The sequence below is a fragment of the Galdieria sulphuraria genome (genome assembly GCF_000341285.1).
Source record: "Galdieria sulphuraria unplaced genomic scaffold scaf_43, whole genome shotgun sequence".
Taxonomy (NCBI): domain Eukaryota; phylum Rhodophyta; class Bangiophyceae; order Galdieriales; family Galdieriaceae; genus Galdieria; species Galdieria sulphuraria.
In genome coordinates, this window is record NW_005178432.1 from 28,625 (window position 1) to 56,502 (window position 27,878).

Genomic DNA, 27,878 nt, shown 5'->3' on the forward strand with positions numbered 1-27,878 from the left:
GATACTCATCAGCAACATCTGCCATGAGAGCATCTTGCCCGATTGAGCTTATACGAGCAAAAAACGAATGCCTACTAACAAAAAAATCACAAACAAACAAGAAATAAAAACACATTTAAGAGGTAAATTACAAGGCATCAAAGAAAAATCATACAATAAAATCATATATTCAGGACAATAGACAAGAGTCATACAGAGTCGATAAAGATGAGACTTCCAATAGGATATCTAGAAGGTAACTGTATCAATAAAAGAAAACGACCTCCTTCATAAGGAGAGTTTTCAGGTCCCGTTATTTCTGCCTCCAATTCATAAAGGTTATCACCTTTAGTCCATACCTTTATGCCAGTTGGTGGGTTAGAATACAGTTGTTCTAGTTCCTTTTTTATTCTTATCAATGCTGCAGATTGGAAAGCATCCATAACATAAAGCGAAACCAACAAAGAGAACAACACGCTTTTCAATTTTTTGGCGCGCCCCAACACAATGAAGAAAATTTTAAATTTTTTTTCTTCTTGGTTTCCTACTTGTCTTTATTCTTGTGAATAACTTTCACAAAGCTCTACTAAAGTACGCACACCGAAACCTGTAGCTACTGATTGTTTCTCATTCCATACAGTACCTGCAATATCTATGTGGGCCCAAGGAGCATGTTTCACGAATTCTCTTAAAAACAAGGCAGCAGCTATAGAACCACCAGCCCTTCCACCCACATTCTTCAAGTCTGCAATCTTACTCTTTAAAGATTCCATATATTCATTGACCAAAGGCATTCTCCAAAGTTTCTCACCACAACGTTGAGAAGCACTTTCAATACGTTTGGCCAATTCCTCTTGATTGGCCCAAAAACCGGCATACTCATTTCCCAATGCGATGATGATGGCGCCAGTCAATGTGGCCACATCGATGATGCAGTCGAATGTATCGATTTGTTCTGCATAAACCAAAGCATCAGCCAAAGTAAGTCTTCCTTCTGCATCCGTATTGATAACTTCCACTGTTTTTCCATTGGAAGCTTGTAATACATCTCCTGGATGATAAGCATTTCCTGATATCATATTTTCACAAGAAGCTGCAATGAAATGTACTTGGATATGATTGGGCTTTAATTCTCCAATAACTTTGGCAGCACCTAAAACAGCAGCACAGCCTCCCATATCAAATTTCATCAATTCAATCATGGAACCGACTCCTGCTTTCAAATTGTAACCACCAGAATCAAAGGTAATTGCCTTTCCAATCAAAGCAATCTTCTTTTTCACTGGTCCTTGCACAGGAGAATACTTTAAATGGATAAACTTGGGAGGTTCTGAGGACCCTTGTGCAACACCCAAATAACAACCCATATTCATCTTTTGACATTGTTCCTTGTCCAGTATTTTGTATTCCATTCCATATTGTTGGGCTAAATGAATAGCTACTTGAGATAACAATGTTGGAGTAACACTATTTGCTGGAGCAAACACCAACTCCTTGGTCATGATAATACCCGAGACCATATTCTTAGCCTTTGTGACTGTGGAAGATTGTACTTTTGTCTCATCAAGTAGACAAACTTCTTTAATACAAGGTGAGTCAGTCTCGTCTGGAGTACCTTTGAATCGATCGTCTTTGTACGAGCTAAGCATAATCTCTTCCAATAATGCTTGTATTTGGTCTTGTGTCCAGGAAGAGAACGAGGTCCATATACCTGCACTTGTACAAGTTTTATACTGAAGAGCAATTTGGCCTATGAATGCACCCAATTTCCTTCTGATGTCGATCGTTGTTGTAGTGTTGGAGTTTTCTATTTTGCCGAGTCCAAACAAAGCAATATATCTGATACCCACACCGGGTAGAAATATTCGTTGATACTGACTACTTCCCAACTTGCCTTGAAAGCGGGTCTAATCCACTTTTGTTATTTTCACAAAAATTACAAAAAGTTATAAAGTCTTACCTCCTTTAGAAGAGAGTATATTGCTTCCTGTTGTTGCTTATCTAGTTGATCCACTAGAGTGGAAGGTATTGGATGTACTTCTTCCTGTTGTTTTTGAGACTCTTCTAAACCCAGTACTAGCAATTCTCCACCAAAGTTGCTCAGTTTATCCGAACGAAATTCGATATGTCTTGGAAAACGATGACTGTTTTCTACCCAAGTTTGAGGTTGCAAAGAGGAGTTGTGTTGCATTTTCCAATGAGCGTAGTGACTTGTCCAATAGCTACGAGACGTAGATGGTGACTCTTTCAACTCAAAATAACGCAACAAACGAGGTGGTCTTTGACAATATTTCCAAACTCTGCTTGACTGAAAGTTCCTTTGACAAATCAATCTACACTTGTAACTAATACGAGATGGAAACAATCATATAGTGAAAAATCAGTTCCAACCTCGAGCTTTATGAACGTACCTTTTGGAAAAGTGTTTCCACAGACTATGTGATGTAACAAGAAACGAACCCACCACCCAACTAAGACCCAGTCGAGAACGTTGTGGTTGATGTTTCATGCCAAAGACTGTCCAATGGAGAACAAAAAAGGACAGCTGTTGATTCATATGATAGAATGGATCTTTTGAATCATGGCCAATGAAGATATGGAAACATCAACTCCTCAAACTGTTGTTTTGAGAAAGAATGACAATATCCAAGAACAACAACAAGAAGAAACTGTTTCTAATCAAGAAATAAGTTTGAATATGATGATGATGAAGAAGAAGAGTTACTAGCCCTTTATGAAAAGCGTCTTCGTCGTTTTTGTTGCCTTTGTTGTTTCCAATGTGACTTGTTTTGGAAAGAAAATGAGCAAAAGGAAGAAACAAAACAAGCCATTTCACACTTTTCTAGTCTTATAGTGGGAAACGGATTTCAAGACTTATTACCTGACGACTGGATTTTGGGGGTCAAAGTATATAAAAGAATACAAGGTTCTTCTCATCGACAAACCCAACCTTCAGAACCTATTCAAAACAAACCTTTAGAAACTCTGGAACAAGCAAAGCGTTTTATGCAACACGCAGAAGCAGTATTTGGGCCTTTATTATTTGCTATTGAAAAACCTTCCCAGGCTATATTAGGAATAACTCCCCAATTGGTGATATTTCTTCGTACTGGAGTGCACTCTAAAGATATTGTAGCCCATAAATTCAAAGCTGATACTTATTTTCCAGCTTATTATATTTGTTATGATCATTTAACACTTTCTATTGTGGTTGCTGTACGTGGCACTTTGAGTATTGCCGACGCACTTACCGACTTGGATGGACTCAACGAACCTTTGAAAATAACTTTTGCTCAAAATACTATTCATGGTTTTGTACATAATGGAATGCTTCGTGCAGCACAGAGATTAACTCAAACTATGGAACCCATTTTACGAAATGCTTGTGAATCATATCCTTCCTATCGACTGATAGTTACAGGACATTCTTTAGGAGCAGGATGTGCAATGGTATTGAGTATATTGTTGAGAGAAAGAAATATTTGTGACAATTTGCAATGTTATGCATTTGGTCCTCCACCTGTTTTGAGTGATACTTTGGCGGAAGCTTGTCATTCTTTTGTTATTTCATTTGTACATAATAACGATATTGTTCCTAGATTGAGTATTCCTGCTTTACGTCGATTTTTTCGTGCTTGTCAAATTGCCAAACGTTATAATTCCTTTCAACGTTTAGCTTTATGGTTAGGTTGGACGAATTGGATTCATTTGGATGTTTCTACTTTGGAACATTCTTCAGATGAGACATATGAAAGTCAAAGATTATTTGTAGGTGGCACAATCTATCATTTACAGAAGATAAGAACCACAAATAGATATTTCCAATGTCACCATAATCGTCCTATTTATTCCATGTCTACGATCATGAAACAACAATTGAGAGAAATTATTGGATTGAAAGGTATGTTGGTGGATCATTTACCAGAAAATTATGCCAAAGCTATTAAGACAGTCATTCAATCCATTGATGATCCATAACGAACGATATCAACGGATTATCTATCCGTTGATGATTTTTGCTTTTCAAGAACGATCAGCCAACTTGATAATACTGGATGTTGATTGAGAGGGATAATGATGACGCATAGTATGGCTGATAAAGAACAACTCGACTTGATGGACCATACAAAGACTGAAAGTGAAATAGTTGGTCCTGTACTAGATGTATTAGACGATAAACAACCTTCTCCTTCTTGGTATTCACGTATCACTTCCTGGTTCTCTTTCCAATCCATATCTGCCACCAAAGCCAATCTATTTGGATGTAGTTTGGGATTCATCAGTACAGGCTATCAATACAACGTTATTTCTCTTCTCAACGTAATTTGGAGTATAGAATATAGCCAATATTATACTCAATCAGTGGAAACCAGAGTAAACAACGCACTATTATATGGAGTTTTAGTTGGACAGTTATTGTTTGGGGTTATTGCCGACTACTTTGGAAGAAAGGTATCTTTATTGATCACTTCCACTTTGATTATTATGGGAGCTATAATAGCTACAGCTGCTAATGGAGCCAATGGTTCTATTCAAGGTCTATTTTGGGCTCTTACTATTGGAAGAGGTCTTAGTGGTGTTGGTTCTGGAGGAGAATATCCGTGTTGTATGCCAACAAATAGTGAAGATGGAGATTCACTATCGGTGGAGAAGAGAGGAAGAAGGATTGCCTTATTAGGGCCTTGTATAGAAATGGTATCTGAAAATGTGGTTACCATCGTACAAATCATTCTTTTGCATATATTTGGTACCCAAGCTTCTCAACTGGAACCTACTTGGAGAATATCCATTGGATTGGTCATCCTTCCTACTGCTATTGTATTTTTATTTCGACTTTGTATGAAAAATTCTCGTTTATATGAAAGAGACAAAGCCATTCGTCGACGTTTTCCATTGATAGTTGTGATTCGTTCCTTTGGATGGCGTCTTTTGGGAACTTGTTTGACTTGGTTTCTTATGGACTCGATATACTTTTCCTTTTTAACATTTGGTGCCGATATATTGGCCAATGTAACTGGAAGTTCTTTGATGCATATTGCATATTATCAATTGGTCAATATGGCTTGGATACCGATGGCTTATTTGGCAGCTTTTCTGATCGATCGATTGGGAAGAAAGAATATTCTCATGTTTGGATTCTTTACTTATGCAGTGACTCTATTCCTTATTGGTGGTCTTTATCCTATTCTTTATGGTAAACCTGCTGCTTATTTAGTGTTGTATATCTTTCAAGGAATGTTTCAAATCTTATTGGTCATTCCTATTTATTTGATACCTTCTGAAGTATATCCCACAGTCATTCGTTCCACATGTTATGGTATATCCGCAGCTTTTGGAAAAGTGGGTGGTATTGTCGGAGTCCAATTCTTTTTGCCCATAGCCAATGCCTTTTCTTCCTCTCAATCAGGATATAGAGCTGACTTTTTAGTTGCAGGAGGTATTGCTTGTGTTGGATTGGTAGCAACTTATTTCTTAATACCTGATTTAACTAAAATATCTTTGGAAAAGGAAGATGATATGTTTTGGAAATCGGTAGATGAATACGATAACAACAACAACAAACGACACAACAGAAATGGAAGTTGTGATTGAATTGATAATCAAGAGAGAATGAAGAACCACTTGTTGTCTACTTGCACTACTAAGAATAGTAGTCATAGTGTACTTACTGTTGCTCGAGTGTTTTTAATGGGCAGGATAGCTCAACAACCTATTTTTGCTACTTCTTCTAAGTGGTAGGTTGTCACTTGATACGGGAATAAAATATCGACCACTCTTTGCTAGTCCTGAAAACGCCTTGTGGAAGTTTCCACTCGTCACACACTATGGCCCTTCGTTAGGTAGCACAGAGTGGCACTCGATATGTGTCTATGGCAATGCTAATGACAAACAACTGCCTCAGTTACTTTGTAAAGGGTAAGTTTTCTTTTCTTCCACTTTCACACTTATGGATGGGTGTAGGAAACGGTTGTATATTGAAGGTGACTTGAGCAAAAGAATGACCATGTCTATGCACCACCAAGTTCAAGTGTGGTATGAAGTAGTTGTAGCGTGGGATAGAAAAGGTAACATTATTTTAAAATAAGGAAGAAACATCGCGTTCCTTTCCTAACCGTTGTTTATGACTAGGAGTTATTATACCCATCGGTATCTAATAATCACTTGTTGATGCTTGCTTTATCCACAATACCTGACCATCCTGTTGGAACAAAACATGTTGCAAATATTGTTCAACGCTGGACTGTTCCTTCCAAACTATGGGAGATTGATTGAACGAATCCAACAAATAATATTTATCTTCTATAAGCTTGATAGTACACCAATGTCGACTGCTTCCCCAAAAACGCCACCATCGACGTAGATAAACTATTTTCATAGACTCGGTTCATTGGCTTGTAGAATAACGACAACAGTATCATTCATTCTTTACCGTTGATAAGTAAACCAATCATATTAGGGTCACGAAATCTTTCCAACTGTAGAGTGACACGTTTATCTTGCCACTCTATTTCCAAGCCTTTGTTTTTTAGTATTCTTCCAATAACGTTGACATCATAGTCACCTAAACCCCATGGACTTCTATTGAGAGTTTATGTATATATAACGCTCTTTTCTACAAAATAACTTACCTATATTGTTGTTGTCCAAAGTTTCCCATCTCCTTACCAAGTTGTTTAGCTACTTGTTCAAAGTCCTATTTCTTAAGAGTTGTCAAGTAGTAACCAAAACATATATATACTCACTTGTACTGTAAAAGCTGCATAACCTAACAAGGCATTGACTGCGTGTATGGCACAATACTGAAACTTCTGTGTTTCGTGATATACCATATTCAATATTAGAATGTAACCAAGCAAAAGTTTATTTCTTTTTCCCTCCACGTTCTTTGACTTCTAAATACATCACAATTCCATCATAAAACTGATAATCTGCCAAGGAAAGATTATCCTTTAAATATCCAAAATTGTCTGCCGAAATTTTTTGCTTATTGGGAGCCAATTTCACTAACGGAGCTAATGTACTTTTCAGATCCAAAAGAGTGGCTTGATAAGGAACTTGTAAAGATATCGTTTGACCACGTAAATTCCATTCTTGATTGCTATGTGATTGTACTCGAACATGAACTTGAATTCCTTCTTCTGAATTATCTTCTTGATTATCCATCCTAGCAGGATTCATATTCTCTCCTTTATCCCAAGACGAAGATGCTTCCCATAACAAAGAAGAAGGTTTAAGTTGAACAGTTGGCTCTGGAGCTTTTACTTGCTCCATAGACTCTTCTGACTTTCTATCTTCTGCTATTCTTCGTTCTGCCATCACATTTTGTAAATCTGCTCTATTATATATATCCAGTTTCTGATCAGATAGCCTTCCTAAGTTCATCGCCACTTCTGCATCGGATGCCAAATTCTGATATTTGTTCTTCTCTGCGGCTCTTTGACGTTCCTCTTTGTATTTCGGATCCAATAGTTCCATTTTGATACTTTCATTTGCTCGATCCACTGGAACTCGTTGACCACTTGGTAAAGTCACTTCAATAGAATCCCTATTTTCATTGCTAGAAGAAGATGTTCTCGGCCGATAATCCTTCCTTATCTTGTCTGCCGGAATATCGGTATATGTTGTAACTTCCACTTCTTCTTCTTCTTCTTGCATATCCATTTCCATATCATCATCTTGTTCCATACTAGACTCGGTTTGCTTTCCATTCATCATCTCAGTTCTTCTATTCCATGATGAAAAGTTGCCATTAGCCATGGGTGCTGGTAAATTGACCTCCCGTTCATCCAAATCTATCGTTTCTACAATCACAAAATCATGCCAATCAATCATCTGCATTTGTACTCTTTCCACGGCACTTCTATTCTGTTCCGTTTTCTTTTCTTCTTGTAACATATCCCAATCTATACGATAATACAAGTCTTCCATTACCTTTCCTAAAGAATGAGCTGATTCCTTGATTTTTTCCAACATCTGATCATCGGGAGCAATCACGATAGAATAGGCATCCACCAGGCGTTGAAAGAAAGTGAAATAAGGATGCGTTGGTTTCAAAAACTCAAATTGTGGGTTTCGATATTCCTTCGAATGTAACTCTTGTAAAAAACTTCTACCGTTCCTCGCTATAAACTGAGCTGTTAATTTCATAATGTCAACATCCATTGGTGTTGGAAGTGGTTCTTCTGGTACTTGAGCAGTAAATACATCTTCAGGTGGAGGTTGTGTAGGAATGGGACGTGCAGCTTGAGCCTTTCTTTCTGAAAGTTTTGCTTTAGACACTGCTGGAGCAGCTTCTGCTATGGATTCTCCTCTTAAGTTGGGTTGACTTTCTCCTGGTGCCAAGGAATGGTCCATACCTATGGTGCTTGAAGTTGGTGTCGTTGGTGGTCCAGCAAAATATCGTCTTTTCTCTTGTAATACTTGTAAATAATAACTATGAAAAGGGTCACTTTCCAATAAAAAGTAGAATTTGGGGTTATTTCTGTTCATTTCCAATACTCTCGCTTCAAAGGAGCTCCCATTTTTAGCTACATATACTGCAGTTTTTTCTATGATTTTCTCCACGTCAGGAGGTATCACACTAGGAGACGAATTCATAGTTTGTAAACTAGGTTGGTTTCTATGTTCAACAATATTCATGAGTGGTGATCGTAATATGATTCCAATGACACTTTCAGTTTCCCACAATTTTTCATCCTTTTTGGATGATAAGACAGAGAAGAGTGTTGGATGGATTGAATAGAAACTTTCTCTTATGAGAAACTATTTTAGAATAATATATGATAGGATGGATATAGAATAGAGTTGATAAACGTGCATGATAAATGCATTTTTCTATACAATATTGGCGCGCCCTTTTACATGATTCCTTCAGTTTCTCGACTCTTGAAGAGAGATAATCCTGTTATGTTTGTTCATCATTCTCATCAAAAATGGTATCCTTGTCGTGTAAAAAGTCCTTGGATATGTTTTCAACGCTCTATACGTCGGTTGGTTTATCCAAGGTCCACTGTTCCTTTACCCCATCTCGTTGTTACTATGAGTACCCAACAACAGGTAAGACCTCTCTTCTTCAAGAAAGTATAGTCAATATCCTATATGGATTGTTCACTTTATAGTTTCGTTCATTTGAGGATATGGTTTCGTCCAGGAAACGTTGTTTGGTAGATTTCCATTCCTATGGTTGTGGTCCTTGTCTCATGCTGGCACCCATACTGGAAGAACTAGGCAAAGAATATTCACAGCAGTTGACTATATTTAAAGTGGATACCGACAAATATGCAGCGTTAGCTTCCCAATATTATATTCGAGCGTTACCTACGTTGATTTTATTTGAAAATGGAAAGGAAGTGACTCGCTGGGTTGGTTTGCTCTCTAAAAGAGAGTTAGTGGATGCATTGCAACCTTTTCTTTCATAATCTTGGGTCTACTAGAGTTGTTTTTCAAGTTGTTCGATAAAATCTATCAATACGGAAGCTTCTATAAAAGCAGCATATCCTGCTATGGATTGAAAGAATTCTTTCCATTCCTTTTGAGTTATATGTTCCAGTTGATTGGCATCCGGTACTCGACCTTCCAATATGCCTATGCAAGTATTATTATTATTATTATTATTATGCTTTGAGGTAATAAGATGGGACCTCCACACATCCCATGATAAGCTATATGAGGTTGCGTATTGATGAAATATCGAATGCCTTGTTGTACTTGAATAGTTCCATTCAACGAACACGCAACTAATTTCTCTTGTCCTGAACCGACTGATCCTTTTACTTGCCAACCTTGAACAACTACAGATTGTTTTCCTGACCATTCAGATAAAGGTTCCAATTCCACTGCCTGACTTGTCAACCATTCCCATTCCTTTTCATCACTCACGTTGTGTCTTTGTAAACCAAAAGCTGCTACATCCAACAACTCATGTTTCCAAATGATATTTCCAGTTTCTATTATTTTGGGTTGATCATTATTTTCTCCATATAAAGTATGTTTGCAGTGTTGTTCGTTCACCATAGATAACCACTCTTGTGGAAAATAACTACGAAACAAAAAAGGTGCAGCCACATGAGCAGATACTAAAGCCCATAATAGATTGTCTTGTTTCCCACGTACGATGCAACCACTTCCTCTTGCAAGTATTTCATATTGTTTCTATTACAACTTGATTCCATTTCTTTCTGTCTTCAACTTGTTCCACTTACCATTTGTTGTTCAGGAACACAAAACCAACAAGTATGTGCTACACTCTTAAAGGTAGCTTCTCCAATACGATTACTCGAAGGAATAAAAGAGGATAAAGCATATCTACGACACCCATTCATACAATGGATAGCTTTCTTCCACATACAAGTCTTCAGTATACTTTGGTGTACAACTCAAAAAAATGGAAAACTATTTTTGGACAAGGCGAATAATTATGAAGTTCACTTGGGAGTACAATGATGACTTGACAATACGTTGGAATAACCAGTTACTTGTGAAAAGAAAGAAATATTTAGGTTACCTTGTCTGGTTTCCTTCACAACATATACTGGATAGAGCATCATCCCTTTCAAGACCTAATTACTGTCGACGCTGTCATAGAGTGAGTCCCGTGTTATGGAAGGCTTCCAAATTGAAAGCTACGGATATCCATCCATCAGTAACTGAACAAAGTCAATTGGTTCCTTTTCATAATCATCCAACCTTGAAAACGACCCCATCAAGAAACTCAACTTTACAAGGAGGTGATGCAAAAGAAGGGACGAGTACTACTATTTATGTATCAGAAATAGCACTTCGAGTGCTTATACCTTATCGTGATGGAGCTTTAGTATTGAATGAAGAAAGTGGATTATCTGATGCTACTCGCATGTTTCTAGAAAAACCTCAACGCCTACATGCCTTTGTTTCTGCTTTGAGAGGAACTTTAGGAGATCGATTTACAGCAGGTACCTTCTTTTTAGGTGGTGATGGACGTTACTATGCAAAAGAAGCCCTTCTTCGTATACTATATACTTGTTTAGGGTTTGGAAATGTTGCTCTTATAGTGGCAAAAGATGGTTTGGCTTCGGTTCCAGCTGCTTCTTTAGCCATCCATTATTACAGTTGTGAAGGCGGTATCTTGTGTTCTGTAAATAGAAAAGCAGCTGGTGAAGAACAATTCTTTGGTATTCAATATGTATTGGGCAACGGTGGTCCTATGCGAGATATCTTTTTGTCTCGTTTTCGAAACCAATTGGATAAAGTAACCGAGTATAGAGTGGTAGGAATCGATCCTCAAGTGGATATTTCCACCCTTGGAGAATATTTTGTGGATGAAAATCGTCATTACGTGAAAGTGATCGATCCTTTGGAGTTGTATGTTGAACGATGCAAACAATGGTTTCCGATGGCCAGGATTCGAAGATTTTTACAACAACATTCCCAATTTTTACTTATAGATACGTTACACAGTATCATGGGTAGATATGCTTATCGTATATTCGTAGAAGAATTGGGTTTACATTCTTCCCAAATACTTCATCATGAGTATAAAGAAGACTATGCAGGTCTCCATCCCAATCCTTATCATGAAGACAATTATCAAAGGATGAAAGAAAGACTAAGAAAGAAGGGTACATCGAAGAATAGCAATCGTTTGGGAGTTGTATTAGATAACGAAGGAAGATATGCATCTTTAGTGACATCGGAAGGAATGATATTATCAACCCAAGATAGTCTCGCTGTCTTTTTAACTTGTATAGGACAAGTCATTCCAAGATTTGCCAAAGTATTTCGTGGAGTAGGAAAGACATTTGTCCATAGTAAGGCCATCGATCGTGTCACGGATGTGTTGGATATGTCACTTTATGAAGGTCCCTGTGGTTGGCGTTATATGACCAATTTGATGGATAGAGAAAAAGTCGATATTTGTATGGATGAGAATGGAGGTTTAGGTTGTAGTTGGATTCGTGAAAGAGATGGACTGCTTTTGGTTCTTTGTTGGTTAAGTTTGTTATCTTGGAAGAATGAAAACCGATCCTATGAGATGGATATTCATGAGATAATGGAACAGCATTGGAGTCAATATGGAAGAGACTATCACATGTGTTATTTCTATCGAGCAAAGAATAAGAGTCAAAAGCAGCGAATGGAAACCAAAATGCAAATGTTATGGAATCAAATAGGACGAGGATTATCTTGGAAGGAAATGCACCCTCATTTGGATCACCACAAATATAAGAGTTGGTTGAATAACTTACGAATAGAAGAATATCAATGTTATAATCCATTTGAAGGAATGACGCATTCTCAGTTGGGAGTTTGTTTATATATCAAGGATACTCATCGCATCATACTGCGGCTAAGTGTTGTGCCGACTGGAAAGGATTCGTCGGAAAATGAACCCATCGATGTAGAAAACGTAATAGGATTGGCCATTTATTTAGAAACTTTTGAGACTCATCACATATCCATCAACGAATATAATCCTGAAGAAATATGTAAGCCTCTGTGGGAATTTGTACAATCCTCTTTAACAGATGATTGGTTGGAAACGGATTCTTATGTGATCGAAAAACAATTTTTATAAAACATCGGACTCAATATTTCCATGTCTGAGATATGGAATGCTTTTCATCTTGTTCCCACCACACATCTTTTCCTTTGTTTTCATCTTTGGATATTTGTTCTTTTATAGCGTCTTCTACTACAAGTGCTTGAGTTACCATTTTACGAAATTGGACTCCAGTAGGTCTCCTTTGCAGACAAGCAACTTGTCTATAGCGCTGCAATTCATCACCTGTTTGTAATAACACTTGCCACGGTTCAGGATACGCACGGAATAATGCACCTTCGTATTTGAGTACAAAAGGTGGTTGAGATAGAAATCGTACAAAACTTCTATTTCTCCAATAATAAGCTGATAAGAATTGGCATAAAAAGCGATACTGTAATGACTTGGATGGAAACCCCAACAACCCCAAGTCACTTCGAAGTTTATCCAATTCCACATTCAATAGTACAAAAGTGGTCGAATGATTGTCTGTTTCAATCAGTTTTTCTACTGCAGTCAACTCTTGACAAGAAACACCAACTATAATACAAACAGTGTCTTGTGGTTGCAACGGCTCTATTTTCTTTCTCTTAACCCAAATCGAGGTAATGGGATTACCTGCATAAGATGACTGAATGACACTCCATCGTATATTAGAATACATCCATGGTTCGTCTCCATTCTTTTCTAAGACTCTTTCATATTCTACTATGTCTGGTAAACATATAGCTACTTGGTCACCGCTACTAGCAAACAATTTGGCCAACTGAACTGCATGATATCTATTAGCGTCAAATACTTCATACGCTCCACAATCAGCACTGGATAGTCTCATAGTAGATAAAGCAGGAAACTCAATTTCGATCAATCGATGTCCCTTTTCTCTTGCACACTGTGCAGACTGAAATGCTGCTCTTACAGCACTATGAAAGTCTTCAGGAGGTGCCACAAACTGTTGACTTGACAAGTTTGGTTCTTTATGAGTTGATATTGTTGGAGAGTCTACGTGGTCTGGTCTACTACTGGACGAAGATGTTGCTGAAAGAGTTACTTGACATCCAGAATACCTTCGTTTAGGACCAACTGAACAGAAATAACGTGTAGACTTTTTCCAACCCTGCTTCCGACAATGAAAACAGCTTGAAGTTCCATTTATAAAAAGGAAACCTGGCATTTCTAACTATTCTGCACCAAAAGTAAGTGAATAAATGGACTGTTGAAATCAATGGAGCATGTGCGATCATCAGAGAGATATATTTATGGACGGTGGCGATTCCATGAGGCTGTATTCTCCTTCACTTTGTTGGCTTTATGGTTTACAAGCAATTCCAACTGGAAAGCGATGTTTCTATTCTGGGAAAGGTTGCAAGACTCTACCACGTACAGGTAGAAGGTGTAGTTGCCAATCTGGTATTCCAGCTCAATGGACAGATAACGATTACTACACTACTAGACAAGCTCCTGTGATGCCATTATCTCCAGCTAGAATTGCGAAACCGAAAACAACTATTCAAAAAGATACGAAGAAATTGGTGTCTCCACCGAAGCAAGAAGAGTTGACAGAGACAGGTTCAGGTGCTGCTAGAGCCAAACCCAAGAGAAAAACACAGCAGGAGTTTGTACCTATGTACAAAGTTATTTTGTTAGGAGATGAAGAGTATGACCAGGTTGCTGTGGTACAAGCACTATTGAAGGTAATCCCAAAGATGGAACAGGCAGAAGCAAGAAGAATATTTCATGAAGCACAGTCTACTGGGGAATCGATTATATGTATTGTAGAAAAAGAACATGCAGAGTTTTATGCACAACAATTGAAAAGAGAAGAAGTATATGTAAGAATTGAAGAAGCTTAATGCATTTTTTCTTCCCAAAAGAGGCGCAAAAAATGTATGGCAAGTCGAACACGACGAACATAGTTGCTTTCATAGCACCGAGTCCTATTTTGATGGGGTTTATATATAGTTTTTCAAGGGCTACTCGTGCTTTGAATCTATTTGATAAGAGTAAAGTGTCTTGTTCATGTTTACACCATCGGAAAGGACTAGGCATGAATCCTAGTTTTTTCCAAGGGTATTTCTTTTCTAAGCGTCATTTTTCCAAAGGAAGGAAAGAAGTTGAAAAAGTTCAAGCCGTATTAAGGGATACTCCAACAATTCAAAGCAAAGAAAGCTTACAAGAATACGGTGCAAGCCAGATATCCGTATTACAAGGTTTAGAACCGGTAAGAAAGAGACCTGGCATGTACATCGGTTCTACTGGAATACAAGGGTTACATCAACTTGTTTTCGAACTGGTCGACAACTCAGTTGACGAGTCAATCGCTGGTTTTTGTACAAAGGTAACTGTAGTGTTGCACTCGGATAAGAGTGTTTCTGTTATGGACAACGGTCGAGGTATTCCTGTCGATATGCACACTACTAGTGGAAAGTCGGCTTTAGAAACAGTGTTGACGGTTCTTCACGCAGGAGGAAAGTTTGGAAGTGGTGGTTATCACGTATCTGGAGGTCTTCATGGAGTGGGTTTATCCGTAGTCAATGCACTAAGCGAAAGACTATATGTTGGCGTTGTTCGAAATAATCAGTTGTATGAACAAGAGTTCCAAAGAGGTATTCCGTTGGGTCCTATGCAAGTATGCGATATGACATCAGACTTGCTCATGGAAAGAGAAGGCATTCAACAATATGATCGAGGGTTTTTACAGCAAAAAAGTGGAACCAAAGTTCATTTTTATCCTGACCCTGTAATCTTTGGTGAAACTTTAGAGATGGATGCAAGTTTTTTAGCAAAACGTTTTGATGAGCTTGCTTATTTGAACGCAGGCTTACAAATTATATTGTATCGCGAAATGCATCAAATAGAGGTTCAAGAATCAGTAGAAAATGGTAGTCAGTCAAGGAAACAGATACATCCTCAAGTTTTTATTCATCAAGGTGGAATACGAGAATTTGTACAGTTTTTGTCCAAAGAAAAGCAGTCCATGCATGAAACTGTGTATATTCATCGAAGAATAAAACAAATTGAAATGGAAGCTGCTTTACAATGGAATAGAGAGCAATATTCGGAAATTATTCTAGGCTTTGCAAACTCCATAAGGAACCTTGATGGTGGAGTCCACGTAGAAGGTTTCAAATCGGGTCTTACGAAATGTTTTCATCAAATGGCGAAGAAGACCAGCAAAAATGAAACTTTGTCATGGAATGGAGAATTGATAAGAGAAGGTCTCATCGGTATTATCTCAGTGAAGGTTCCGGAGCCAGAGTAAGAAAAGAGGTTAAAGAGTGCATTAGATTTGTAAGCTAACCAAGTTGCAATACTCGTAGATTTCAAGGACAAACCAAAACCAAGCTAGGCAATCCTGAAATAAGGGGTTTAGTGGAACAGGTGATAATAGAAGAAGTTGGAGATTTTCTACAAACGAATCCCGAAGTTTTTCAAGCTCTTTTAGACAAAGTAAGAAATACGGTTCTTTTGGAAATATTTAAAGGCTGTCTTATTTTCAGGTAAATGCTGCTGCTCGTGCTGCAGAAGCAGCAAAACGTGCCAGAGAATTGATACGTAGAAAATCTGCTTTAGAATCTGCAGCTTTACCAGGAAAATTAGCAGACTGTGCCACAAGAAATCCAGATGAAGCAGAATTATTTATTGTAGAAGGAGACTCTGCAGGAGGTAGTGCAAAGCAAGGAAGAGATAGAAGCTTTCAAGCAATACTCCCTTTGAGAGGGAAAATTTTGAATGTCGAGAAAGCGAATGACGTGAAAATATACAAAAATGCTGAAATTCACGCATTGATTACTGCTCTTGGTGCTGGCGTATCCGATACACATTTCAAATTGGAACTGTTAAGATATCATCGAGTCATCATTATGACGGATGCTGATGTGGACGGTGCTCATATCCGAACTTTGTTGCTTACTTTCTTTTATCGATATCAACGTCCTTTGATCGAGCATGGTCATTTATATATTGCATGCCCTCCTTTGTTTAAGTTTGAGCGTGGGAAGACTTGCAAGTATTTTTTCGATCAGGCATCACTAGATCGATTTTTAGAAGAAGAATTGGCTTCCAATGCCAAGTATACGATTCAGCGATTCAAGGGGCTCGGTGAAATGATGCCGGTAGAATTATGGAATGTAAGTCGAATCTTATGTACAAGTTGTATTCATCTCTCATTGAAATTTTTGTGTAGACGACGATGAATCCACAAACCCGATGTCTGAAACAAGTTACTATCACAGATGCTGCAGAGTCGAACAATCTTTTCACAATGTTACTAGGTGATAAAGTCGATCGTCGCAAAGCATTTTTGAATGAGCATGCACGAAGCTTATCCTGGGACCAATTGGATATTTAGTATTCGCATATCAATTCATTCTTATTTTTATAGAGAAATCAAGAGTGATAGAAACCCATAAAAAAATTTTAATTACGATAGCAACGAAATTTCAAATGCATTATTTATAGACAACTCTTTACCCTTAGTGAATCCATCACTCTTTTCTATAAACTACTCTGGTTCTACCTTGAAAATATCTGGTTGTATATTCACAAACAAAGTTTCAATATAGCAATGAAAAAACATCTGTGAATAGAACAAATGTTGTAAAAAAACAAACTCCTACTTAAAGAAATTTGTTGTCTATTCAATAAAACAGGACATAGAAAACGAGAGAAATCAAGATAAAGACAAAAACAAATGCCACTGAACCAATCAACACCAAATCATGTTAAAAAAATTTTACTTACCTTTTGCCTGGGATATTTATTTTTTAAAATAATAAGCAAAAAAAAATAGTGTAAATTGAAATAACAGAATCTCGGCATTAAATTAATCCACTTGTTTTCTTGTTTTACAAACTGTACCATGCTGATTGTTTCGAAAATTAATTAATTTTTCAAAAATTTAAAATTTTAATTTTCTTTATTTTCCAAATCCCTTTTTAATGGTATTTTTTGGCACGGATTCTTTTGTTTTTGTCAACTTTCTGCGTTGTGCTCTGTTTCCAGTAAAATCTTGTGACTCAATTTCACTTGATTTTTCTGCTTTCTGATTCGCAGAAGCTCCAAGTTTCTTCATGGCAATTTGTGCAGATTTAAAAGTTTTAAAGAAATCATCAATTTCTTCCTGGGACCTGCCACATCCTTTTCGAATTCTTTCCATACGTTTCTTGGAACTGACGTCATCGTAAAATAACTCAGGATTCTTCTTTTCTTCCTTTGTCATGGACTGTATGATTATTTTTGCAACCTGGTGTTTGTTAATACTTCAATTTGTTACATTGAGAATATAAAAATTACCTTTAATTTGTTTTCCATTTTCGATATATCTTCAGATTTTATTCTATTACCTACGCCTGGAACCATCTTGAGCATATTCCCTAAGGAACCCATTGATGACACAAAAGACAATTGTTTAAGAAAATCTTCAAAGGTGAATTTCGCTTCCAACATTCTTTTTGCCATTTCCTTTGCTTCTTCCTCATTGACATTTTCCTGTGCTTTTTCTACTAATGATACTATATCTCCCATTCCTAGGATTCTGGAGGCAATTCGTTCGGGATAAAACGGTTCCAAGCCATCCAAATTTTCTGATGTTCCCATAAAACAAATGCTACAGCCGGAGATGTTACTGAGAGATAATGCAGCTCCACCACGAGTGTCGCTATCGAGTTTGGTTAATATTGCTCCAGAAACATGTACCGTTGCTGCGAAACGTTTCGCAACATTGGCTGCTTCTTGCCCTGTCATGGCATCTAAAACAAGTAAAATTTCGTCCGGATTTCCTTTTTTCTCTAACAGTACAAGTTCATTCATCAGATCATTGTCGACGACCTGCCTTCCAGCAGTATCGATGAAAACGTAGTCAAACTCCTTTTACACGCTATATTGCAGAGCTCTATCGAGTACCCATTCAGCGTTGGAAACTTCTTCCACAAAGAATGTCTCGCAGTTCACTCTCTGGCCTAGGATATTTAACTGTTCAATAGCAGCTGGCCTACGAGTATCACAGGCTACCAACAAAATTTTTGCTTTTGGGAACTTTTTCAAAGTTAGCTTTGCAAACTTCGCAATGGTAGTCGTTTTACCAGATCCTTGTAAGCCCACGAACATAATTCTCTTTTGTTGTTGTGACGCACTTAATATCCTTTCTGCAGTTCCTTCGCCACCTAGAATTTCTGTAAGACCGTCTTGAACCAACTTGACAAACATTTGTGTCTTTGTAACACCCTTGGGTATCTTGACATCCTTCATTTTCGTAGACACTTTCGATACTAACTCATCGACTATTTTCACGTTAGCATCGGCATCTATTAAAGCATCTCGTACGTTCTTCAGAGCTTTCTGGAATTCCTTATCACTAAAAACTTGCAACTTGGATACGTTAGACACAGTTTGCTGAATCTTGTTGGCAAACTGGTCAAACAACATATGAACAACTGTGCTGCTGCATTTTCTAGGCAAAATAACATACTTCCTCCTTTTATTTCCAAGTGTATCAAAAGGTGCTAACACAGAAGCTCTCTTCCAACACAAAGTCTTGTGACAACGACCATGGGATGGAATAGACAAGAATGCTGCTGACATTCTATTATTCATCGTCGTTGGAATTATTCTGTGCTGGAATTGCTTAGAAAAGCCAACACAATAGGGGCAAACGGCTCAAGAAGCGTGGTTGATAATACCGAAAACCAAACAAGTGAAACTACACCGGTTGGAAGTGATGCTAGGTCCAACGGCATAGACCGTTATTTTGTAGACGACGTAGAAGAAGTGCCAAACCTGTCTTCTACAAGCAGAGCTACAAAGAACAGTTCAGGTATGGACTTGTATTCTTTTCGGTAAGTTTCGTTTCACAAGGCCTCTATTTTTTCAGGAGACTTATCCGATAAGAAATCGAAGCATTTTAGCTTTATTCGAAAAGTTAAACATATTGGTAAGGATCTATTGCACGATGATATAAGACGAGAGGAGGTAAGCTGTTGTTGTTGTTGAGAACGTCGAAAAGTGTCTTCTAATAATCCAACTTGAAATAGCATGAAACTTTTTTCAGCTTCCACAAGTCAAAGAGAAATATTTCTGGTCTTATTGATTGGGACGAGCGTGAAGAGCACCGTCAAGGGCAACCAGTACAAAGACCACCAGGACTAGACACTCAGCTTCGAGCAAGAAGACCCAGTGTCACAGAAATGAAAGCAAAAGTGAGGGAAACTACGCGTTCGAATTCCTTTGGATATGGTGTTGGTGGACCTAGTCCTCCAAAACCTCCACCACTGGTTGCAGACCGAACAGCTGTTGATGACTTGATTGAGGAGTCAAGTAAGGAAGATTTCTGTCCAACGTGCTTGGAACCCTACGATGCAGAGAATCCCAAAATTGTTGCAAAGTGCGGTCACAGCTATCACTTGGCTTGCCTATACGAATGGTTGGAACGCAGTCCGTATTGTCCCATATGTGCTGCGAGAATGGAGTTTGCTGAAGATACGTTGAATGCCATTCCTGAGGAGGAGACATGAGAATAACAAAAGCATGTCTTATAACTCATGAATATGTTCTGTCTTCAACGATAATTACGACACGGAGCCACTTCAGTTTAAGAACTTTCGACAAGTTGGAGCTCCACACAGACAAAGAATTTTGTTATTCTCATCTTCCGTGTTAAATTTGTAGTCATAAGTTATTTCTTCTCCGGCTCGGATAAGACGTTTGCTGTAAAATACAATTTTCTTACTATTGTCTATTGTTATTATTTTTGCTACTGCATTAGACTCACAACTGTGGTTCACAAATCTGGCAACGGAACCTTTACGTGTAGCGTCAATTATCTGGTCTTCATCTAATCGGAACATATAGGAGTCACCAATTCCTTGTCTAAAGTATCGCTTTTCCCTCTCATCGGAAATTTTTTGTCTAATAATTTCACCCACATATTCAATAATAAATTCATTTGGCTCGATGTCTTGCATGGCATAGAGACCCCAACCATGAATAATCGATCTACCAAAACGTACACGCTTCTTTCGTGACTTAAGCTGGCTTATAATAAGACTATCACTATGTCTTATTCCCAATTCTCCGACTCCTTGACGAAGTTTCCGATATTCTTGTCTACTTTCTCTGGCTGATGAAATTTGCAAAGTTGCATTCTTTACCGTTCTTCCCAATTTTGGTTTTTTACTTGTAGCCACATGCAACTTTGTACTAGATATAAAAGGTTCGGCTCGAGCACAACCGTACGGATTTTCAATAATGTGATTATCTTCAATTAAATCATCGTCATCCAAGTCATCATCACTCCATGAGTACTCTGAAACTGCAGGTTCGACATTTTTAAGTCCAGTTGCTGAATCAAGGGATCTCAATGACTGTTGGTCCATATCAGCTAAAGTATCATCTTTATCGCTTGAAATTCTGCCATCTAGTGAAAAGGAGCTCGAACTTTTCATAGGATATTTAGGTCTTTTCATGGTTATACCATTTTGATTCTTATCCGAGTATTGGGACTGCGTCTTTTGCTTGCGAAACATATCATAATCCAATAAGGCAGCATCGTATCTTGCCGTCGGTATTCGTGCCAAATAATTATTCGTGTCAACATAAGGTTCATTTGCATTCTTTGACAATATCTCATTTCGAGCCTCAGATAGGACACGACCAACCGTTTGGTCGATAACTGTTTTCTCTATCTGTGTCAAAATACGTTCTATTAGGAGTGAGCGCACCATTCGCGTTACTTCCTTTATAATCTCACTTCGAGTGACCTGAAAATTCAAAATTAACAAATATATCAAGGAATTTGTATTGGAGACTCACCATCTTATTACTTTTATCTCCACTGCTTTGTTGATAAAATTGTTTATACTCCATCTCTTCATCTTTTGTCAAAAAATAGTCATATTTCTCAAAGTGAAAACGAAGGCCTGAAATTCTAGCATTCTATCACATGCCATAAGTTCCAATGATAAGAAAATGAACATAACACATACTTCATACGGATCTCGGAACAACTTTCTTAAAATGTGACGACGGTCTCTTTCTCTGCTAAAGACAACTATCCAGTAAGGACCACTTTCAATAACTTTGAAGGGGTGGGCTTTTCGAAAGAAATTCAAAATGTCTTTTTCTTGAATAGAAAGAGGAAGCATAGCTAACTTAAGAGCAGGTGCATATACACGTTCACAGTCATTTTCTGATTGCTTCCAAAGAGCCTTTGAATCTGTCTTCTCTCGCATGCTGTCCTTCCGTGAGAAACGATGAGAATTTGCATTTTGCTCCGTTCCAGTCCTACCAAACGGCTTATCTGCGTTTTCTTCTCTATCCGCTTCTCGACTAGCCTCAATATCAGTGGTCAGAGGAGAAACGATCAATAGTTTCATGTTATGATGAGTTTCAAGTTGCTCCAATGCATTTTGTAGCAAAATTTTCTCAGGGTCACACTGGACTCTAATTTCTCGACCCATCAAAAGTTTCTTGTCCATGATTTTTGACACCCATAAAGCGTCCGTTATTTTCTTGTATTGAATAGAAGCGAGTCCACTATGTTTCCCCTTGAAAAAGTGAATTTCAACCTTGTGTAAAGTACCATATTTTCCAAACTCGTTTTCAAGAAAAGTCTCACTGGCGTTGTCGTTGAGATTGGATACCAAAAGATGCCTTTCATCTACAACGCCATCAAAGTCGTCGAGTTCGTATTCTTCAATTGCAACCAAGCTTCGATCAGTGTCGCAGTTTTGGAAGGTTCTTGGGTCCGCTACACTCGATCTCGTCGCGTTTCTACCAACACTTACCGGCCACACCCGAATAGAGTCTATTTCGGCGTTTGTAGAATCTAACTGCCAAGGATTTCCTCGAAGTATGCTGAACTGTTGAACTTGACGTCCCTCTGCGTCTACACCCCTTAAAATCTTGGGTGACGCTGCACAGGCCATTTCCTTCCATAGTCTACCTTCAGTACTCCGTTGGTTTCTATTTTCAACGACGTCTCCTTGTTTCGAATCCATGAAACTAATAGGTTTCTTTTAGAAAACGGATAAAACGAAATTACACTAAAAACATTTACCTCGCTACAGGGGAATTCGAAACTTCAGAAGGCTTCACATCCGAGTTGGTGTCGGAAGAGTAACTTTGGTACAATACCATCACAAAGCATAAAAGGAATAATAATATAGGAGAAATAACTCGTAGTTTGAACAAAGACAACCTTGTTCTGACTTTCCAAAAGATACATCAAGCAAGTTTGCAATCAAAGTCTCAATAATATATTGCGGATTTACCCAAGTTTCCCATCAGAATAAACCAAGAGTTATACATTAGTTTTACTTTTCAGTTAGATCTACACTGGTAACAGACAGATACAACATTTTCACCTCGAATAATCAGAGAATCGTAAGTGAGTGAGCTTGGACAACTTTTTGAATAGAACTCTGCCCAAACTGTGTCGCTGTTATAATCGATCAACTTGAGCTGGACGTCAAATAGCAGTGTATTCCAGTGCCGGTCGATAGCTTGTAAGCGACCAATGGCTACACCATACAGATAGTGAGTATCCCTTAACAGTACTCGTACAATATTTTTCTTGGAAAATTGCAGTGCTTGTAAAGGAGTTCCTAAAGTAGCCTTGATCGTTTCGAAAAAACCACCTTGAGTGCGAGCCTATGAACTGTATGTTGGAATTACTCAGTTTGTGACGATTGTAGCTTACTTTTTGGTGTGGCTGAGTTTCAAGTGTCTTTGATTTTTCTCTTGGTTCTCGGACCAGAGGGCACAGAGGATCCTCCAATATCGACTTGACTTGTCCCAAGTGATCAAAAGGGCTCACTTTCTCTAACCAGCGTGTTCCGTGTGCCCCATGTTTAAGTGCTATTGATGGATCAAAAGCTGCACTAGTCAAATCACACTCCTGGATATCCAACAATGACATGGAACTAGTATTAAAATAGACAAAATGGCGCCATTTTCATTTTTTTTTGTTCCAAGGCCCACATTTCTTTTAATGTCCTAATTTCGTTCTTTGTAATAAAGCACGTAATTTATACTTTTGTTTTCTTGATGACAGTCGATAAGGTGTGCGATATCCCTCCTTTGCTTCTTTCTCCTTTTGCAATCTCTCCTTTTCCTCACGTATTGCAGAACTTTGCTTTATCAACTCCTTGGTTTCTTCATCTTCCTCTTCTACTAAATCAGCAATCTCCATGAGACCTGAAATGAAAGCCTTTTGTTCCGAAACTGCTTGCCTTATATTTGTCATGGAAAGATTAACCTACTTCTCTCAGTTATGTTCGAAAACAGGGTTCCATTTTATGCTTACCTTTTCCAATGTTGTCTCTCCTTTCCACTCCCGTTTGACTGAACGACACCAGTCTTGTTCAGTTAACAAGGCATTTCTTTCCTTGATCATAACCCACCAGAGTTTGTGCAAGTCGTCAAAAGACTTTAACCTTAGCTCATCGACGGTCCATTCTCTGCCAGGTAAGGAGCCCAATTCCTTTTCTCTTCGAACAAACGCATAAATTCCTTCAGGATTGTTCCAAGGCCTTGCATATTGCGAAAAAGAGCACTTCGAAACTCTCAGTTTGGATAGGGTGCCACAGACCAATCGAACTTTATACATCAAGAAAACTCTAAAAGGACATAACCTGCCAGTAATATAGATACTGTTCTTTATCGTCACAAAACCAAATCCAATTCAGGGCGACAATAATTACCCTTTTGGTCACTATCAATTTCAATTCTTGGATAAAATGCAGTCAATGAATCTTGGGCATATATGTAGAGATTGTTGTAAATTTTCCAGTACACTTCACGTACTTTTCGAGCAGGATGAAACAAACCTTGTAAACTGTAATAGAGAATCAAACCGGGTCCAAGACATACTTGACAACCCTGAATTGCAAACATCACGGCGTTGATAACATGAGGGGAAGTCTCAAAAATGTTAGGCCAGACATGGTTCAGCAGATGAGTAACAGCATCTTCGCAACCTAAGCCTGCTACACCAAGGGCTATGTGACCCACTGTGGTGCTTGCAGTTTGACGATGTACCAAGTCTCGGTCTATCAGAGCATCGACCAATAATGGTGTAACCGCATAAACATAATCTTTCCCCATTTCACCAACATACTCAAAAAGAAAAGACATGGACTTGAGAACGCCATTCTGAACATTCAATTCAGGAGTACGATATTCATTCATCAATGCAGGAATAACTGTAAAAGGTCCACAAGTCTCCGCAACTATAGCAATAGCAACCGTTGTACATACTCTCTGTTGACGTTCTTGTACTTTGAGATTGTTCAACAAAGTTGCCAGTACATCCTGAGGTCCTATAGCCTTTGCAATGTATCCAAAAGTATTCACTGTTGCACGACGAATTGCTTTCTTTGGTGCTTTCAATAATTCTAAGAGCTCAAAACATATCCTCATCCATTCGCGCGATGAAACATACTGAGCTCCTCTGTCTGCTATTCGTCCCACCAAGTCAATGCAATTCTCCTGTACCTTTTCATGTCTGTTCTTCAATATTGGCGTCAAGCGTGGAAGAAGTTCACTAATAGGAGGATTCATATTTTCCATTCCAATGACATTAACAATACCAATTAATCCACCTAAAATCGAACCTAGTACATCTGGATACTCTTCACCCAAGTATTCGAAAAGAACGAGACCTAGATGACTAAGTAATGACTCTTCCCTGCATTTCTTCATTACTGGTGCAATATGAAAAATTAAATCTGCTGCTTGTTGACGAACTTTTGCACTCTTATTATTAAGACGCCATTTTATAATACCGGCTATTTGTGGTAAATAAGATTTCGCTCTCAGTCCAAGAGCGTTGATGATGGTGCCCATACCACTTAGAATAACTGTGCCATCATCTACTCCGGTCTATTTTAAAAATTAATTTGTGCCTTACAAACCAATCTACACTCTTCTTACCTGTTCTTGAAAGGCATATAGCAAACCATCAACAAGTCTTTCTTCCAACTTCAAGTCGATCTCCGAGGTTCCCATGGCATTTACAATATTTTCAATCGTTTCCATCACCATTCGACGATATGGTTCTGACTCATCTTTCAAGTCATCAATCAATCTGATAATGACCTCAGCAGCACCCACTTTCTTTGCAATCTCCACTGTACTATCTACCAGTTGTCTATAGTTTCGACGGTCAAGAGCCATTCGACGGACCCAAAAACAACGGAAGAACTCTGGTATAATCTCCGTCTTGACATAGGAAGCCTCTACACCATCGCATGCAATACATTGTTTCACGACTTTTAACACTATTTTTTTCATTTCATCATCTGGAGACTGAAACTCTCGAATAATAACAGGCATTACTTCCTTTGTATAATATGACGCATATTCTGCATCCATCAGTGGAATTATAAAGCCTATTGCTTTAAGAAATGCGGCAAGTGTCTTTCCTTTATGTTGACGAATGCCTTTCCATAATGGTTTCAAAACAGAATCAAATGCTTCAATACCATATGGAGAAGAAGCCTCAGCAAGAGCTCCAATAGCAAGTGCGCATATGGTTCGAATCTATTTGGTTAAAATGGCAATTCAGAAAACGATACAAAAGAGTATACCCAGACTAACCTTGGTTTGTTCATCTAATAGACCATCTTCAATAATTTCAACTAATGAACGCAAATGTGGTAAAACAGCACAGCCCATAAGAATCGCAATCTGCTGCACGATTTTCATTCCAGTATGTCTTGCCTGCCAACTCTTTCTGCTACGACAGACAGCGCGAAGAAACGGCAAAAGTGCTGGGATACCAAGAGCTGATGCAACAACAGCAAATGCTCTTGACGTCGTATTTCGTACGTATCTATGAACAAAGCAAATGATACAAGCCTTCATAACAGAAACGAAAACTTACTCATCAGGATTATCAATATCAGGTCTCATCGTAGCAATCATAGTGGCAAGTCCAGCTGCTTTAGCCAAATTGGAAATTATTTCGCGGCCTTCTACTCTTGCATAGTAATCCTCATCAATCAACAGAGGCTCAATAACAACGAGAATTTTATGTACATAAGGACGAACAGCATCGTCCAATTTAAATAATACTCTATCAATGACCTTCACCAACAAATGACGCTCTTGATCTTCCAATGTCGGAGACATTAATAAGGGGAGTATTTGATTGAATAAGGGCCCGGGACCAAACTCTCTAGCACGTTCCGTTATCATTCGTAGAGCTGACTTCCGTATGGGAGGTGTACCATTTTTGATTTTCAACAACAAAGTCATAATCCTACGTTCCTTTTGCTCTTCTAATGGTAGCTCAGACTCGTCTTCACCAGAAAAAATCTTTGAAAAATATTCATAATCTTCTGGTTTTATCATAACACCTTCAAGCTCTTCTGGAGTCTTAGGTGCGGCACCTATTGAAGTCTTCTGTACAACGCTTTCATTAGGAATTCTATAACCACTTGCACTATCCGAAGTGGGAGTAGATACAAGCTTTCTAGCTGGAGTGCGAATGGGGATATAGTTGGGCGGAGGTTGAAGAATTTCATAGCCTTCCTTTGGCAAAAGCTCGTCAAGTTCTTCGTTACTAAATGGTCGGTTCCTTTCCTCCATTTCCTTCTGCCATCGAACTTGATTGTACACTTCTGGCGTCATTGCTGGATCATAGAGACGTGGTGTTTCCATACCCTGAATAGATGGTGTCCATAACGGTGTTTTCTGGTCCTTTAAGCCACTTAAGGCTGCCACATCGGGAGTTTGATCCCACCTTGAACGGCGTTGGCCACCTGACGGAATGTCTAAAGGCGTTTGGTCCCATCTAGAGACACTCAAACTGTTTGCCGCCTTTGAATTCTCAATTGAAATCGTTCCATCTTCGTCCCAGCGTTGTCGCTTCAAACCGACAGAACTCGAAGAAACATTGGAGCAAGACGAGAGCTGTCCTTTGTTGTGGTTCTCTTCCATCTTTCCTTGTTTTTCATATATGGTTGTCCCTTTTTCTTCCTCTAGCCTACTCTTCATTTGTGACACATATGAGTCTTCTACTCTTAAAATATCCCTACTTAAGACACCTCTGGAACGTGCTTTAGACTGGTACTCATTCTCCCGTTCTACGATAGACTTTCTTCTAGTATCTTTAAAAGGGTCTTCATCCTCCTCTATCTCTGCCTCAGCTGCTTCTTCCAGGAATTCCTTACTGGGACCGAAACGACTTCGGGGTGGACTTGCTTTGGGTGAGTCTTCTTCTGAATCACTGGCCAAATTATCTGGAGGTATTTCGCTCACATAATTTTCCGGCTCCTCTGTGTCGTAAATATGGGTATCAAAGCTTCCAAGTTTCCCAAACTCGGTACCTTTACCATTCACAAGTTGATCTGGTTTTGACATGACGAATTCGAAATCAAAC

General features: G+C 38.5%; 18 protein-coding genes across 19 annotated transcripts; 8 read left to right on the forward strand and 10 right to left on the reverse strand.

The window, feature by feature from the left end:
• Positions 1-21: 21 nt before the first annotated feature.
• On the reverse strand, positions 22-2,516 carry Gasu_46210 (leucyl aminopeptidase). Its single transcript, XM_005704259.1, has 3 exons — positions 2,391-2,516; positions 1,940-2,324; positions 22-1,886 (listed from the first exon to the last, which is right to left on the reverse strand). Exons 1-3 carry the CDS (start codon positions 2,486-2,488, stop codon positions 534-536), a joined length of 1,836 nt encoding a protein of 611 aa, XP_005704316.1. The 5' UTR covers positions 2,489-2,516; the 3' UTR covers positions 22-533.
• A 10-nt stretch (positions 2,517-2,526) lies between these two features.
• Positions 2,527-3,987, forward strand: Gasu_46220 (lipase class 3 family protein). The gene is made up of 2 exons (XM_005704260.1): positions 2,527-2,669; positions 2,708-3,987. The coding sequence occupies exons 1-2, from the start codon at positions 2,561-2,563 to the stop codon at positions 3,955-3,957; spliced, it is 1,359 nt and encodes a 452-aa protein (XP_005704317.1). The 5' UTR covers positions 2,527-2,560; the 3' UTR covers positions 3,958-3,987.
• Positions 3,988-4,036: 49 nt separating this feature from the next.
• On the forward strand, positions 4,037-5,657 carry Gasu_46230 (MFS transporter, PHS family, inorganic phosphate transporter). The gene has a single exon (XM_005704261.1). It carries the CDS (start codon positions 4,054-4,056, stop codon positions 5,569-5,571), a length of 1,518 nt encoding a protein of 505 aa, XP_005704318.1. The 5' UTR covers positions 4,037-4,053; the 3' UTR covers positions 5,572-5,657.
• A 9-nt stretch (positions 5,658-5,666) lies between these two features.
• On the forward strand, positions 5,667-6,360 carry Gasu_46240 (uncharacterized protein). Its single transcript, XM_005704262.1, has 4 exons — positions 5,667-5,714; positions 5,764-5,895; positions 5,941-6,044; positions 6,109-6,360. Exons 1-4 carry the CDS (start codon positions 5,668-5,670, stop codon positions 6,132-6,134), a joined length of 309 nt encoding a protein of 102 aa, XP_005704319.1. The 5' UTR covers position 5,667; the 3' UTR covers positions 6,135-6,360.
• A 391-nt stretch (positions 6,361-6,751) lies between these two features.
• Positions 6,752-8,796, reverse strand: Gasu_46250 (splicing factor 3A subunit 1). The gene has a single exon (XM_005704263.1). The coding sequence runs from the start codon at positions 8,617-8,619 to the stop codon at positions 6,841-6,843; it is 1,779 nt and encodes a 592-aa protein (XP_005704320.1). The 5' UTR covers positions 8,620-8,796; the 3' UTR covers positions 6,752-6,840.
• A 20-nt stretch (positions 8,797-8,816) lies between these two features.
• Positions 8,817-9,537, forward strand: Gasu_46260 (thioredoxin). The gene is made up of 2 exons (XM_005704264.1): positions 8,817-9,036; positions 9,099-9,537. The coding sequence occupies exons 1-2, from the start codon at positions 8,842-8,844 to the stop codon at positions 9,396-9,398; spliced, it is 495 nt and encodes a 164-aa protein (XP_005704321.1). The 5' UTR covers positions 8,817-8,841; the 3' UTR covers positions 9,399-9,537.
• Positions 9,538-9,541: 4 nt separating this feature from the next.
• Positions 9,542-10,316, reverse strand: Gasu_46270 (uncharacterized protein). The gene is made up of 2 exons (XM_005704265.1): positions 10,182-10,316; positions 9,542-10,131 (listed from the first exon to the last, which is right to left on the reverse strand). Exons 1-2 carry the CDS (start codon positions 10,299-10,301, stop codon positions 9,565-9,567), a joined length of 687 nt encoding a protein of 228 aa, XP_005704322.1. The 5' UTR covers positions 10,302-10,316; the 3' UTR covers positions 9,542-9,564.
• A 50-nt stretch (positions 10,317-10,366) lies between these two features.
• Positions 10,367-12,507, forward strand: Gasu_46280 (phosphoglucomutase). Its single transcript, XM_005704266.1, has 2 exons — positions 10,367-12,453; positions 12,483-12,507. Exons 1-2 carry the CDS (start codon positions 10,397-10,399, stop codon positions 12,484-12,486), a joined length of 2,061 nt encoding a protein of 686 aa, XP_005704323.1. The 5' UTR covers positions 10,367-10,396; the 3' UTR covers positions 12,487-12,507.
• Positions 12,508-12,510: 3 nt separating this feature from the next.
• Positions 12,511-13,706, reverse strand: Gasu_46290 (uncharacterized protein). The gene has a single exon (XM_005704267.1). The coding sequence runs from the start codon at positions 13,668-13,670 to the stop codon at positions 12,543-12,545; it is 1,128 nt and encodes a 375-aa protein (XP_005704324.1). The 5' UTR covers positions 13,671-13,706; the 3' UTR covers positions 12,511-12,542.
• A 10-nt stretch (positions 13,707-13,716) lies between these two features.
• Gasu_46300 (ATP-dependent Clp protease adaptor protein ClpS) lies at positions 13,717-14,527 on the forward strand. The gene has a single exon (XM_005704268.1). It carries the CDS (start codon positions 13,729-13,731, stop codon positions 14,347-14,349), a length of 621 nt encoding a protein of 206 aa, XP_005704325.1. The 5' UTR covers positions 13,717-13,728; the 3' UTR covers positions 14,350-14,527.
• Positions 14,528-14,536: 9 nt separating this feature from the next.
• Gasu_46310 (DNA gyrase subunit B) lies at positions 14,537-16,924 on the forward strand. Its single transcript, XM_005704269.1, has 4 exons — positions 14,537-15,754; positions 15,817-15,946; positions 15,997-16,626; positions 16,683-16,924. The coding sequence occupies exons 1-4, from the start codon at positions 14,544-14,546 to the stop codon at positions 16,845-16,847; spliced, it is 2,136 nt and encodes a 711-aa protein (XP_005704326.1). The 5' UTR covers positions 14,537-14,543; the 3' UTR covers positions 16,848-16,924.
• A 464-nt stretch (positions 16,925-17,388) lies between these two features.
• On the reverse strand, positions 17,389-18,316 carry Gasu_46320 (signal recognition particle subunit SRP54). The gene is made up of 2 exons (XM_005704270.1): positions 17,792-18,316; positions 17,389-17,741 (listed from the first exon to the last, which is right to left on the reverse strand). Exons 1-2 carry the CDS (start codon positions 18,305-18,307, stop codon positions 17,415-17,417), a joined length of 843 nt encoding a protein of 280 aa, XP_005704327.1. The 5' UTR covers positions 18,308-18,316; the 3' UTR covers positions 17,389-17,414.
• A 25-nt stretch (positions 18,317-18,341) lies between these two features.
• On the reverse strand, positions 18,342-19,186 carry Gasu_46330 (signal recognition particle protein, IISP family). The gene has a single exon (XM_005704271.1). It carries the CDS (start codon positions 19,088-19,090, stop codon positions 18,368-18,370), a length of 723 nt encoding a protein of 240 aa, XP_005704328.1. The 5' UTR covers positions 19,091-19,186; the 3' UTR covers positions 18,342-18,367.
• A 10-nt stretch (positions 19,187-19,196) lies between these two features.
• Positions 19,197-20,047, forward strand: Gasu_46340 (zinc finger (C3HC4-type RING finger) family protein). The gene is made up of 4 exons (XM_005704272.1): positions 19,197-19,221; positions 19,260-19,310; positions 19,368-19,465; positions 19,528-20,047. Exons 1-4 carry the CDS (start codon positions 19,215-19,217, stop codon positions 20,005-20,007), a joined length of 636 nt encoding a protein of 211 aa, XP_005704329.1. The 5' UTR covers positions 19,197-19,214; the 3' UTR covers positions 20,008-20,047.
• A 4-nt stretch (positions 20,048-20,051) lies between these two features.
• On the reverse strand, positions 20,052-22,636 carry Gasu_46350 (histone-lysine N-methyltransferase). Of its 2 annotated transcripts, XM_005704273.1 has the most exons (4): positions 22,551-22,636; positions 21,478-22,495; positions 21,305-21,427; positions 20,052-21,252 (listed from the first exon to the last, which is right to left on the reverse strand). In XM_005704273.1, the coding sequence occupies exons 1-4, from the start codon at positions 22,628-22,630 to the stop codon at positions 20,080-20,082; spliced, it is 2,394 nt and encodes a 797-aa protein (XP_005704330.1). In that variant the 5' UTR covers positions 22,631-22,636; the 3' UTR covers positions 20,052-20,079. The 2 variants fall into 2 exon arrangements, with proteins under 2 accessions (XP_005704330.1, XP_005704331.1); XM_005704274.1 differs by lacking the exon at positions 22,551-22,636 and having other exon boundaries at positions 21,478-22,506.
• A 15-nt stretch (positions 22,637-22,651) lies between these two features.
• Gasu_46360 (uncharacterized protein) lies at positions 22,652-23,416 on the reverse strand. Its single transcript, XM_005704275.1, has 2 exons — positions 23,193-23,416; positions 22,652-23,143 (listed from the first exon to the last, which is right to left on the reverse strand). Exons 1-2 carry the CDS (start codon positions 23,409-23,411, stop codon positions 22,814-22,816), a joined length of 549 nt encoding a protein of 182 aa, XP_005704332.1. The 5' UTR covers positions 23,412-23,416; the 3' UTR covers positions 22,652-22,813.
• Positions 23,417-23,421: 5 nt separating this feature from the next.
• Positions 23,422-24,106, reverse strand: Gasu_46370 (39S ribosomal protein L47, mitochondrial precursor). Its single transcript, XM_005704276.1, has 2 exons — positions 23,799-24,106; positions 23,422-23,750 (listed from the first exon to the last, which is right to left on the reverse strand). Exons 1-2 carry the CDS (start codon positions 24,099-24,101, stop codon positions 23,481-23,483), a joined length of 573 nt encoding a protein of 190 aa, XP_005704333.1. The 5' UTR covers positions 24,102-24,106; the 3' UTR covers positions 23,422-23,480.
• A 5-nt stretch (positions 24,107-24,111) lies between these two features.
• On the reverse strand, positions 24,112-27,876 carry Gasu_46380 (splicing factor 3B subunit 1). Its single transcript, XM_005704277.1, has 4 exons — positions 26,379-27,876; positions 26,093-26,327; positions 25,427-26,035; positions 24,112-25,375 (listed from the first exon to the last, which is right to left on the reverse strand). The coding sequence occupies exons 1-4, from the start codon at positions 27,857-27,859 to the stop codon at positions 24,158-24,160; spliced, it is 3,543 nt and encodes a 1,180-aa protein (XP_005704334.1). The 5' UTR covers positions 27,860-27,876; the 3' UTR covers positions 24,112-24,157.
• Between the last annotated feature and the right edge of the window lie 2 nt (positions 27,877-27,878).

Excerpts from the sequence above, each read along its gene's own strand:
- Gasu_46350 (XM_005704273.1), bottom strand. The coding sequence starts at position 22,630 with ATGGTATTGTACCAAAGTTACTCTTCCGACACCAACTCGGATGTGAAG. Across the intron at positions 22,496-22,550 it reads TCGAATTCCCCTGTAGCGAG|TTTCATGGATTCGAAACAAG; the intron begins GTAAATGTTTTT and ends GAAACCTATTAG. Across the intron at positions 21,428-21,477 it reads TGTTCCGAGATCCGTATGAA|AATGCTAGAATTTCAGGCCT; the intron begins GTATGTGTTATG and ends GGCATGTGATAG.
- Gasu_46280 (XM_005704266.1), top strand. The coding sequence starts at position 10,397 with ATGAAGTTCACTTGGGAGTACAATGATGACTTGACAATACGTTGGAAT.
- Gasu_46360 (XM_005704275.1), bottom strand. The coding sequence starts at position 23,411 with ATGTCATTGTTGGATATCCAGGAGTGTGATTTGACTAGTGCAGCTTTT. Across the intron at positions 23,144-23,192 it reads AAACTCAGCCACACCAAAAA|GCTCGCACTCAAGGTGGTTT; the intron begins GTAAGCTACAAT and ends TACAGTTCATAG.
- Gasu_46210 (XM_005704259.1), bottom strand. The coding sequence starts at position 2,488 with ATGAAACATCAACCACAACGTTCTCGACTGGGTCTTAGTTGGGTGGTG. Across the intron at positions 2,325-2,390 it reads TGGAAACACTTTTCCAAAAG|TTACAAGTGTAGATTGATTT; the intron begins GTACGTTCATAA and ends ATCTCGTATTAG. Across the intron at positions 1,887-1,939 it reads TATACTCTCTTCTAAAGGAG|ACCCGCTTTCAAGGCAAGTT; the intron begins GTAAGACTTTAT and ends AAAGTGGATTAG.
- Gasu_46340 (XM_005704272.1), top strand. Across the intron at positions 19,311-19,367 it reads AGCTACAAAGAACAGTTCAG|GAGACTTATCCGATAAGAAA; the intron begins GTATGGACTTGT and ends CTATTTTTTCAG. Across the intron at positions 19,466-19,527 it reads ATGATATAAGACGAGAGGAG|CATGAAACTTTTTTCAGCTT; the intron begins GTAAGCTGTTGT and ends AACTTGAAATAG.
- Gasu_46370 (XM_005704276.1), bottom strand. The coding sequence starts at position 24,101 with ATGTATAAAGTTCGATTGGTCTGTGGCACCCTATCCAAACTGAGAGTT. Across the intron at positions 23,751-23,798 it reads GAGAGACAACATTGGAAAAG|GTTAATCTTTCCATGACAAA; the intron begins GTAAGCATAAAA and ends TGAGAGAAGTAG.
- Gasu_46320 (XM_005704270.1), bottom strand. The coding sequence starts at position 18,307 with ATGAATGAACTTGTACTGTTAGAGAAAAAAGGAAATCCGGACGAAATT. Across the intron at positions 17,742-17,791 it reads AAATGGAAAACAAATTAAAG|GTTGCAAAAATAATCATACA; the intron begins GTAATTTTTATA and ends AACAAACACCAG.
- Gasu_46300 (XM_005704268.1), top strand. The coding sequence starts at position 13,729 with ATGTGCGATCATCAGAGAGATATATTTATGGACGGTGGCGATTCCATG.
- Gasu_46310 (XM_005704269.1), top strand. The coding sequence starts at position 14,544 with ATGAATCCTAGTTTTTTCCAAGGGTATTTCTTTTCTAAGCGTCATTTT. Across the intron at positions 15,947-15,996 it reads TTCAAGCTCTTTTAGACAAA|GTAAATGCTGCTGCTCGTGC; the intron begins GTAAGAAATACG and ends TCTTATTTTCAG. Across the intron at positions 16,627-16,682 it reads TGCCGGTAGAATTATGGAAT|ACGACGATGAATCCACAAAC; the intron begins GTAAGTCGAATC and ends ATTTTTGTGTAG.
- Gasu_46240 (XM_005704262.1), top strand. The coding sequence starts at position 5,668 with ATGGGCAGGATAGCTCAACAACCTATTTTTGCTACTTCTTCTAAGTG. Across the intron at positions 5,896-5,940 it reads CCTCAGTTACTTTGTAAAGG|GAAACGGTTGTATATTGAAG; the intron begins GTAAGTTTTCTT and ends GGATGGGTGTAG. Across the intron at positions 6,045-6,108 it reads TGTAGCGTGGGATAGAAAAG|GAGTTATTATACCCATCGGT; the intron begins GTAACATTATTT and ends GTTTATGACTAG.
- Gasu_46380 (XM_005704277.1), bottom strand. The coding sequence starts at position 27,859 with ATGTCAAAACCAGATCAACTTGTGAATGGTAAAGGTACCGAGTTTGGG. Across the intron at positions 26,036-26,092 it reads TATTAGATGAACAAACCAAG|ATTCGAACCATATGCGCACT; the intron begins GTTAGTCTGGGT and ends TTAACCAAATAG. Across the intron at positions 25,376-25,426 it reads TATATGCCTTTCAAGAACAG|ACCGGAGTAGATGATGGCAC; the intron begins GTAAGAAGAGTG and ends TTTTTAAAATAG.
- Gasu_46330 (XM_005704271.1), bottom strand. The coding sequence starts at position 19,090 with ATGAATAATAGAATGTCAGCAGCATTCTTGTCTATTCCATCCCATGGT.
- Gasu_46220 (XM_005704260.1), top strand. The coding sequence starts at position 2,561 with ATGGCCAATGAAGATATGGAAACATCAACTCCTCAAACTGTTGTTTTG. Across the intron at positions 2,670-2,707 it reads TGTTTCTAATCAAGAAATAA|CCCTTTATGAAAAGCGTCTT; the intron begins GTTTGAATATGA and ends AAGAGTTACTAG.
- Gasu_46250 (XM_005704263.1), bottom strand. The coding sequence starts at position 8,619 with ATGAATATTGTTGAACATAGAAACCAACCTAGTTTACAAACTATGAAT.
- Gasu_46230 (XM_005704261.1), top strand. The coding sequence starts at position 4,054 with ATGATGACGCATAGTATGGCTGATAAAGAACAACTCGACTTGATGGAC.
- Gasu_46260 (XM_005704264.1), top strand. The coding sequence starts at position 8,842 with ATGATTCCTTCAGTTTCTCGACTCTTGAAGAGAGATAATCCTGTTATG. Across the intron at positions 9,037-9,098 it reads CTATGAGTACCCAACAACAG|TTTCGTTCATTTGAGGATAT; the intron begins GTAAGACCTCTC and ends TTCACTTTATAG.
- Gasu_46270 (XM_005704265.1), bottom strand. The coding sequence starts at position 10,301 with ATGAATGGGTGTCGTAGATATGCTTTATCCTCTTTTATTCCTTCGAGT. Across the intron at positions 10,132-10,181 it reads GTGTTCCTGAACAACAAATG|AAACAATATGAAATACTTGC; the intron begins GTAAGTGGAACA and ends AAGTTGTAATAG.
- Gasu_46290 (XM_005704267.1), bottom strand. The coding sequence starts at position 13,670 with ATGCCAGGTTTCCTTTTTATAAATGGAACTTCAAGCTGTTTTCATTGT.